At 63.0% G+C, this 9832-nt stretch overlaps 1 protein-coding gene across 6 annotated transcripts in view; it reads left to right on the top strand.

Annotated features, from left to right (window-relative positions):
* The first annotated feature begins 26 nt into the window (after positions 1 to 26).
* BRD1 (bromodomain containing 1) overlaps positions 27 to 9832 on the top strand; it is a 45268-nt gene continuing 35462 nt past the window's right edge. For 5 of the 6 annotated variants that reach the window (XR_007916642.2, XR_007916644.2, XR_007916643.2 and 2 more), the window contains exons 1-2: positions 27 to 351; positions 2433 to 3816. Coding sequence is in view for 3 of the 6 variants with exons in the window: in XM_051839199.2 (XP_051695159.1) it covers positions 2447 to 3816 (1370 nt within the window). In the remaining 3 variants the exon portion in view is untranslated. Of the gene's footprint in view, positions 352 to 706; positions 1229 to 2432; positions 3817 to 9832 lie in introns of those variants that run through there. The other variant, XM_051839198.2, reaches the window with a different exon arrangement.

The raw sequence follows: 9832 nt of genomic DNA, 5'->3' as shown, positions 1-9832 counted from the left end.
GCTCGCCGCATTGTTTGCTTCGCTGGGGAGCGAGCGGCCGGCCCGGGCGTCCGAGCAGCCCCGCGCCCGACCCGCGCTCGTCCCCGCCCCGTCCCCGCGCCCGCCGGCCGGGCCCCGCGCCGGGCCTCCAGCCGGGCCCAGCCGGCGCCGCGCGAGCCGCGCCCGCGCCCGCGGCCGCCCCGCCGGGCCCGCAGCCGCCGCGGCCATTCGCCCGCGCCCTGAGCGGCGGCGGGGCCCGGCCTGCGCGGCCGTTGGCGGAGGAGCCGCGGGCGCCATTAGCGCCGCCTCGGCCGCGCCGGTCCCGTGCCCGCCGCCCGCCCGCCGGGCTCCCGCGGCCGCGGCGCCCCGGAGGTGAGTGGGCGGGGGCGGCCGGGAGGGCTCCCCGGGGCCTCGCGGGCCCGCCGCCGCCTCGGCCCGGCCTCTCGGGGTGGGGGTGCGGGCGCCATGTTTGCGACGGCGGCGGCTCCGCATTGTCCGCGGGCGGGCGGCCGGGCGGCCGGGGCGGCGGCGGCGGGGCGCGGGAGGCCGGGGCTGTCGGGCCGGCCGGGCCGGGCGCGCCGGGCGGGGGCCGCCGGGCCGGGGAGGCCGCGGAGGCCGGGAGTCGGGGCCCGGGGCGGGCGGGCGGGCGGCCGCTGCGCACGGGCGAGGGTCCCGCCCGGAGTCCGCGCCGGGCCGGGGCTGCCGGCGGGGCGCGTTATGTAACCGAGCGGCCCGGCTCGCCTGCGGGCACGGGAGCTCCCGGGCGGCCTCGCCCCGCGCGGCGTCGGCCCGCACCCTGCCGGGCGTCGCGGGGCCCGGCGCGCGCGGCGTGGGCGGGAGAAGAAACTTTCCGTGGGGTCCGGCCGCGGGGCGCGCGCGGCGCGGGGCTCCGCGGGGTCCGGTGCGGACACGGGGTACCGGCTCGCGCCGGGCCGGGTGTGCGGGTCCCGGCGCCGCCGCGGCCGCCCGTTGCTCGGCTGTGTTTCCCGCACTGGTTCCCGCAGCCGCGGGTGTGCGCAGAGCCCGGGGCCACGTGCGGGGAAGCGCTCCTCGCAGACGCGGCCGGACGCGGGCCGCGTGGGTGTGGGAGGCCGGGTCGCAGCCGGAGCGCTGGGCGCCGCTGCGAGACAATTGCCGGTTTGGTTGGAACCAACTGTTGCTCGGGCCGCACCTCGGTAATGACAGGAGGAGCGGGCCCTGCCCGTCGGGGCCGGGGTCCGAGGGGCGGCGCCGGGAGGCCCCGCGGCGGGTGAGTTGGGGCGTGGCCGACCCCTGGCTGGAGGAAGACCCCGCGGGCGAGGGGTCTGCGTTTGGGGTTTGCTGGGATGCCCTTCCGGAGTGATGGCGGAGCCTGCTGTTGGCCGGCCCTCCCAGAGGTGCAGCTCGCTCACTGCCAGGCTGTGAGTGCGGGCCGTGGGGGAAGTGTGCGCTGGGAGCTCGCTGGTCCCCCTCCCCGAGGAGAGCGGGTTCTCTTGAGGCCTGGTGGGCAGGTTTGAGGCACCTGGACCCGTGCAGGGGACCCTCTGGGCGGTGCAGGTGCTCCGTGGGGCGGCAGCAGAGCGTCTCCTCCCCTGGTGTTGCCTAGCACGTGGAGGCCAGCGCAGCGGTCAGGCTGGGCTGAGAAATGCCCCTGAGGCTGGGGCGGGTTAACTGGCCCCACTGGTTTCCACAGTGTCACTGCTGAGGTTTGCACAGTTGATTGGGGCCCTCCGGGCATGGGGACACCCCCCAGAGCAGTGCACAGCTCCCCTCGAGTCCTGGAGTGGCTGCTGTGTCTGGCCTCAGCGCACGTGGGGACAGATTACGGAGAGGGTGGACAGGCCCTGGTTTGTCTCCTGCCTCGTTATGTTGTTGGACCCTGGAAGCTCCCAGCCCCCAGCAGGGGTGCCACACGGGGAGCAGGTGCACTTGGGCTGGTGGAGGCGCTTGGGGGCAGCAGTGGGCAGCACAGAGGGCAGTGCAGGCAGAGTGTTGGGACCCAGTGCCCACCTGGACTATGGGTTAGCCCTGTGCATGGTCTAATGGGGGACCAGCTGCACACCAGCCAGTCAGCCCGACACTACACCTGTGGGCAGAGGTGAGGGTCGGGGTCACACCTGCTGGCTTTAGCCAGCAAATGCTGGGAATCCCAGAGCTCCGGAGGGGGCTTGGGCCAGTTGGCAGGAGCCCTCGGGGGCTGCCCCTCCACGCTGCCTCCCTTCCTGGTTCCACGGCTGGCTCCTCTGTCCTGGCAGTTACCCTGTGGCCTGGGGAGGAGGCACCGTTGCAGGGTTATTGAACGTGGCCGTGAGTTTCGGGATGAGCGGTTTGAAGTCTCAGCAATCCGAGAGCTGTGCGTTTGCTTTTGACTGAGGGTTGAGTTGATGGCTAGCTCTGCCCGAGGTGCTTTCGTGGTTTTCTCTCGTGGCTTTGGTGCTCTGCCTGGGACTAACCTCGGTGTGGTTTTGTTCTAGGTAATCATTACCAAATGAGGAGGAAAGGGCGATGCCATCGAGGCTCTGCAGCGAGGCACCCCTCCTCCCCGTGCAGTGTTAAACACTCCCCCACGCGAGAGACGCTCACGTACGCTCAGGCTCAGAGGATGGTCGAGATAGAGATTGAAGGGCGTTTGCACAGGATCAGTATCTTTGATCCCCTGGAGATCATCTTAGAAGATGACCTCACCGCGCAGGAGATGAGTGAGTGCAACAGCAACAAGGAGAACCGGGAGAGGCCGCCTGTTTGCTTAAGAACTAAGCGTCACAAAAACAACAGAGTCAAGAAGAAGAATGAAGCCCTCCCCGGCAGCACCCACGGCACGCCGACCTCCGCCAGCGCGCTGCCCGAGCCCAGGGTGCGCATCGTGGAGTACAGCCCCCCGTCCGCGCCCAGGAGGCCGCCCGTGTACTACAAGTTCATCGAGAAGTCGGCGGAGGAGCTCGACAACGAGGTGGAGTACGACATGGACGAGGAGGACTACGCCTGGCTGGAGATCGTCAACGAGAAGCGGAGGGGCGACTGCGTGGCGGCCGTGCCGCAGAGCATGTTCGAGTTCCTGATGGACCGCTTCGAGAAGGAGTCCTACTGCGAGAACCAGAAGCAGGGCGAGCAGCAGTGCCTGATCGACGAGGACGCCGTGTGCTGCATCTGCATGGACGGCGAGTGCCAGAACAGCAACGCCATCCTCTTCTGCGACATGTGCAACCTGGCCGTGCACCAGGAGTGCTACGGGGTGCCCTACATCCCCGAGGGCCAGTGGCTCTGCCGCCACTGCCTGCAGTCCCGGGCCCGGCCCGCCGACTGCGTGCTGTGCCCCAACAAGGGCGGTGCCTTCAAAAAGACGGACGACGACCGCTGGGGCCACGTGGTGTGCGCCCTGTGGATCCCAGAGGTCGGCTTTGCCAACACGGTGTTCATTGAGCCCATCGACGGGGTGAGGAACATCCCGCCCGCCCGCTGGAAACTGACCTGCTACCTCTGCAAGCAGAAGGGCGTGGGTGCCTGCATTCAGTGCCACAAGGCGAACTGTTACACGGCGTTCCACGTGACGTGTGCCCAGAAGGCAGGCCTGTACATGAAGATGGAGCCTGTGAAGGAGCTCACGGGGGGCGGGGCCACCTTCTCGGTCAGAAAGACCGCGTACTGTGACGTCCACACGCCTCCAGGTTGCACCCGGAGGCCTCTGAACATTTACGGCGACGGCGAGATGAAGAATGGGATCTGTCGAAAGGAGACCTCTGTCCGAGCAGTCAGGCCCTCGTCGAAGGTGAGGAAGAAAGCGAAAAAAGCGAAGAAAGCCCTGGCCGAGCCCTGCGCGGGCCTCCCGACGGTGTGTGCTCCGTACATCCCCCCGCAGAGGTACGCACATGGAGCGTCGGGTGCGGAGCAGGCCTGGTGGCAGGGACGCGGGAGGACCTGGGTCGGGTCTTGGGGGCACGAGAGACCCTCACTGCACTTCCTGTGGATGCAGCTTCCCGAGACTTGCTGACAGGCAGGTCTGGTCCTTGAGTTTTGGGGCCCCAGAGATCATAAGATTTTAGTCTTCCTGAGGTGGTGTGTGTGGTTTCCGTCCCACCTACGAAGGCCACAAGCTGGCTTGGTGAGCGTGACAACATTCCCTTAACCGGGGTCTCCAGGTCTCACGGTGTCCCGGATTCCGTTAGCATTTCGAACACCATGAAATGCTGTGCTCTGCCCGGTCCTGTCCACCAGCACTTGGGCTTGTAGGATTTGAAAAGCAACAAAAGCTGTCGCAAAGATGAAGCGCAGTGGTCAGCAGAGGTCAGCAGTCAGAGGGTCTGCGGAGCCGCAGGGTGAGCCCCGCCCGGGGGGTTCGTCTTCCAGCTCTCTCTGCCTTTGCTCGCTTCCCTGGCGACGTCTTCGTGGTGGCACTGTCGCCCGGCGTTTGTCAGGATTCTGGCCTGTAGCAGGTGCTCTAGGACTCAGTCTTCCTCCCTCTCGATTCGTCTCAGGCCTGCTCCCATCTGTGTCGTCCTCGTCACTTCTTTCCCCTGAATTGTTGTTCTGTTACCTTTATATGTTTAAAAAAATTTTTTTTTTAGATTTGTTTTGAAAGAGAGGGAGAGACAGAGAACTTCCATTTGCTGGCTCACATCCCAGATGGCTGCAGTGGGCAGGCTGGAGCAGAGTGACTTCAGGAGCCAGGAGGTCCATCCTGGACTCCCACGTGGGTGCAGAGGCCCAGGCTCTTGGGTATCTGCTGCTGCTTCCTCAGGCCATCGGCAGGGAGGGAGCTGGGTCAGAAGTGGAGCGGACACTAGCTGGCACGCTTACGAGCTGCTAGTGTTGCAGGCTGTGGCTTTGCCCACTGCACCACAGTGCTGGCCCCTTGTTCTGTTTTCCGAATGCTCTTCCTGTGAAGTGTGAAGTGACTGCCCCGTGGTCTTCACGCGGGAGCCGCGACTGCCAGGTGAGCACTGGCTTCCAGGTGAACCCCTCCTCCTCCGCCCACGGTGCTTCCTGCTCTGAGGAGGTGACGACTTCACACAGCAGCCTGGTCCAGTGCGCGCGGTTTCCAGATGCTGCGGTGCCGATGGAAGACAGCTGCTGAGAGCAGTTGGCCTGGTGTCTGGTCACAGGGGCTGTTTGGTAATTCAGAGTGACTCACCTGTTAATCAGATTCTTAGTTCTGCAGATTGAGTGGAGGAGAGACTTTCAGGAGGTTCTGTGTTAGGAGTGAAAATCCCCTTCAGCACCTTGAGTCCTAGCTGTGGTTTACTTCCTGGGCCCTGATTTCCTGCCTCCAGCGCATTGTGATGACGTCCCTGCGTGGTACAGCCAGCTCACTGGCTGGGCTCTGAGGTGTGGGGTCTGCCGCTTAGATACCACCCCCAGGGGAGCGGGCCCTGCCTTTGTGCTGAGCGTTTGAGTTCAGGGGCAGGTGTTCAGCACGCAGCCTGGTCCCCACTTGGGATGTCTGGTGGTGTCTGGCTCCACTTCCCTCTGGCTTCCTGCCAGCGTGCACCCTGGGAGGCAACGGACGACAGCTTAGGTAGGTGAATCCCTGCCACCCCCCTGGAAAAATGGAGCTCCTGGCTGCTGGCTTTGGCCTGGTCTAGCTTTGACTGTTGTGGGCATTTGAGGGAATGAACCAGCAGTTGGAAGATCTCTGTCTGTCTCTTTATCCTTCAAATTAATTAACTAATTAAATAAAAGAATTAGAAGTTTAAAATGATTTTTGTAAATATTCTATTTTGCTGACTTTTCTCAAAGTGAAACTGTTGCTTTTTGTAGAGCAGTGCATACTGAGTGTCAGTCAGTTTAGACACAGTGAACAGAAAGTGCTCACCCCTCTCAGCCAGAGAAAATCCTGACAAAACCAGGGATTTGCAGATCGGTCAACGTGACTTTTTAGTTTCACTTATAATTCTGCTAATGAGTCAAATAGTGTAGGATTTGTATCAAAGACTTTCTCAAGAAGCCTACAAATTTCATTCTTAGAGAAATTGAGGTAAAAGACAAGAATCGTGACCTAACAGTTGAAAAGACAGAGTGTGAAGTGCTCCCTCTTCTGTGGCCAGCACTGAGGGGTCGCCTGCTCCAGGTGAGGGTGGGGTCTGTGGGGACCCCTCCCCGTGCCCTTTGGTTCTGGGGCTCAGGTGTTGGAAATGACAGCTCTGGTGGGCGGGCAGACGGGCCTGGGGTGGCCCTGGGTCACCGGGAAGAACACTTAATTGATCCATTTTTTTCCCTCCCTCTCCTGTCCTCTCCTTTCTTTCCTCTTTCCTTCCTTTATTTAAAAGGGAGAGTTGAAGGGAGGGACAGAGATCTTGCATCTGCTGGTTCACTCCTCAGGTGGCTACAACAGCTGATGCTGGACCAGGCTGAAACCAGGAGTCCGAAATTCCATTAGGGTCTCCTGTGTGGGTGCAGGGCCAAGCACTTGGGCCGTCTCCCGCAGGGGGCTGCATTGGAAGTGGAGCAGCCACAGCTCTGAACTGGAGCCCACGGGGATGCTGGCGTCACTTGATGTTGGCCTCCAGGCCTAAGCATTTGGTATCCTAAGGTGCAGTCGGGACCATGCTTTGTTTTTTCCTTGTCCTAATGTCGGGTGTGCCTGTTCTGTTAGCATGAGAAGAGCTAAAGAGGATGCCCGGACAGGTGCTGTAGACCTTGTGGACTGGGTTGCCTGAGCCTCCAGTTTCGAGTTTTCTGTGGCATTTCCAGCTCCTGGCTACCCCAAGAAGAGCTCCCGGCACCCGTGGTCTGCTGGCCACGAGTGCTCACACGGTGCTGGGCCTGCCTCATGAAGTTGTGCGGGGCAGGAGTACTTAGGTTGGAGGCCAGCACAGCCTAAAGCCAGGGTTTGTAGCCCTGCTGTGGTCTGAGATGTGGGGTGGCTCATTCTCAGTCTTGCGCCCAGGGTGCCTGAGCTTTGCTCTGAATTGAGCATAGGTAGCCATGAGCCTCCTGACTACTGCTGGTTGTTTTGGATCCTTGTGCAGTTGTTCAGGCACTGTACTTCCCACGGCCTGTGGTGCAGGACAGTCTAGAGCCTGTGTCAGGACGTGGTGCTCCAGGCCACCTCTGGAGTAGGTCATTCCCACTGCTTAGGGACGTAGACACGCGGGCTGTTGTGGGTCTCCCTTATTCTTTGCATAGAGAGCAGAGCCTGTTCGTGGGGATCATGATTGCGTTTATAATTCCAGCAGTTTAAAAAATTCTAAAGGGGCCGGCGCTGTGGTGTAGCGAGTAAAGCTGCCACCTGCAGTGCTGTCACCCCATATGGGTGCTGGTTCGAGTCCCGGCTGCTCCACTTCTGATCCAGCTCTCTGCTGTGGCCTGGGAAAGCAGTGGAAGATGCCCAAAGTGCTTGGGCCCCTGCACCCACGTGGGAGACTGGAAGAAGCTCCTGGCTCCTGGCTCAGATCTGCCCAGCTCTGGCTGTTGTGGCCATTTGGGGAGTGAGCCAGCGGATGGAAGATCGATTGATTCCCCCCTCTCTCTCTGCCCCTCTCTGCCCCTCTGCCTCTGCCTCTCCGTAACTCTGCCTTTCAAATAAATAAATGCATCTTAAAAATAGAAACCAAAGACACAGCCTGGGGTGGCTGCTGTGGGCACCAGGTTGAGCCATGCCAAGGTTGCCTGCGTCTCATGAGAGTGCCCACTCAAGCCCAGGGCTGCGGTTTCTGGTCCAGCTCCTGCCAATGGGCACCCTGGGATGGCTCAGGTGCTCTGCCCCTGCCGCCCACATGAGAGACCCAGAGAAGAGTGAACTGGCACTGGGTACGGGGTGCTCTTCCATATGGCCGTTGTGGCCCTCTGGGGAACGAACCAGTGGACGGAAGACCTCTGTCTCTCTGTCTGCCTGCCTCTCTCTAACTCTGCCTTTCAAATAAATAAATAAATCTTAAAAAAAATATTTATTTATTTGAAAGGCAGAGTTACAGAGAAACGGAGATCAAGAAATCCTTCCATCCGTTGGTTCACTTCCCAAATGGCCATAAGGGCCAGGCCTGGGCCAGGCTGAAGTTAGGAGCCAGGAACCGTGTCAGTGTCTCCGAGTGAATGGCAGGGGTCCAAGCACTCGGGCCATCCTTTGCTGCTTTCCCAGGTGTATTAGCAGGGAGCTGGATTAGAAATGGAGCAGCCGGGACACGAACCAGCACTCACATGGGATGATGGGGTCACAGGTGGCAGCTCCACCCTCCACCTGTCACTGGCTCCCGCTCTGGTCACCACTCGAGCCCCTCCCCTGCCCCCTGACCGGCTCCCGCTCTGGTCACCACTCGAGCCCCTCCCCTGCCCCCTGACTGGCTCCCGCTCTGGTCACTACTCGAGCCCCTCCCCTGCCCCCTGACCGGCTCCCGCTCTGGTCACCACTCGAGCCCCTCCCCTGCCCCCTGACTGGCTCCCGCTCTGGTCACTACTCGAGCCCCTCCCCTGCCTCTCTGACTGGCTCCCCCTCTGGTCACTACTCGAGCCCCTCCCCTGCCTCTCTGACCGGCTCCCCCTCTGGTCACCACTCGAGCCCCTCCCCTGCCTCTCTGACCGGCTCCCGCTCTGGTCACTACTCGAGCCCCTCCCCTGCCTCTCTGACCGGCTCCCGCTCTGGTCACTACTCGAGCCCCTCCCCTGCCCCCTGACCGGCTCCCCCTCTGGTCACCACTCGAGCCCCTCCCCTGCCCCCTGACCGGCTCCCGCTCTGGTCACCACTCGAGCCCCTCCCCTGCCCCCTGACCGGCTCCCGCTCTGGTCACCACTCGAGCCCCTCCCCTGCCTCTCTGACCGGCTCCCCCTCTGGTCACTACTCGAGCCCCTCCCCTGCCCCCTGACCGGCTCCCGCTCTGGTCACTACTCGAGCCCCTCCCCTGCCCCTCTGACCGGCTCCCGCTCTGGTCACTACTCGAGCCCCTCCCCTGCCCCCTGACCGGCTCCCCCTCTGGTCACTACTCGAGCCCCTCCCCTGCCCCCTGACCGGCTCCCGCTCTGGTCACTACTCGAGCCCCTCCCCTGCCCCCTCTGACCAGCTCCCGCTCTGGTCACTACTCGAGCCCCTCCCCTGCCCCCTCTGACCGGCTCCCGCTCTGGTCACTACTCGAGCCCCTCCCCTGCCTCTCTGACCGGCTCCCGCTCTGGTCACTACTCGAGCCCCTCCCCTGCCCCTCTGACCGGCTCCCGCTCTGGTCACTACTCGAGCCCCTCCCCTGCCTCTTTGACCGGCTCCCGCTCTGGTCACTACTCGAGCCCCTCCCCTGCCTCTCTGACCGGCTCCCGCTCTGGTCACTACTCGAGCCCCTCCCCTGCCCCTCTGACCGGCTCCCCCTCTGGTCACTACTCGAGCCCCTCCCCTGCCCCTCTGACCGGCTCCCCCTCTGGTCACTACTCGAGCCCCTCCCCTGCCCTCTGACCGGCTCCCCTTCTGGTCACTACTCGAGCCCCTCCCCTGCCCCTCTGACCGGCTCCCGCTCTGGTCACTACTTGAGCCCCTCCCCTGCCTCTCTGACCGGCTCCCCCTCTGGTCACTACTTGAGCCCCTCCCCTGCCCCCTGACCGGCTCCCGCTCTGGTCACTACTCGAGCCCCTCCCCTGCCCCTCTGGCCGGCTCCCGCTCTGGTCACTAGACCATTGGATTCTGCTTTGTGAGGAGAGGACGGGGCATGTGGGGGAGAGGAAGTTTCTGGAAGGGGAGGGGCAGGTAAGGTTGGGACTTCCTGGGTCCCTGGCGAGATGCCTGCAGCCTGGTGACTCCATCGTGGGTGTCTCGGGCAGCTCTCGGCCTCTGCGTGGCTGATTCCTGCTCTGGTCTCTGGTCCAGACTTTCAGGTCCCGTGAACCACTCGGGTGATTTCCACGGAAATCGCTCTCTGCAGATGTGCGGGTTATATGAGGGGAGTCTCCAAGGAAGTTACTC

This window comes from Oryctolagus cuniculus, chromosome 11 (genome assembly GCF_964237555.1).
Source record: "Oryctolagus cuniculus chromosome 11, mOryCun1.1, whole genome shotgun sequence".
Taxonomy (NCBI): domain Eukaryota; kingdom Metazoa; phylum Chordata; class Mammalia; order Lagomorpha; family Leporidae; genus Oryctolagus; species Oryctolagus cuniculus.
The sequence above is the reverse complement of the archived record's forward strand: the minus strand, read 5'-3'. Positions and strand labels throughout refer to the sequence as shown.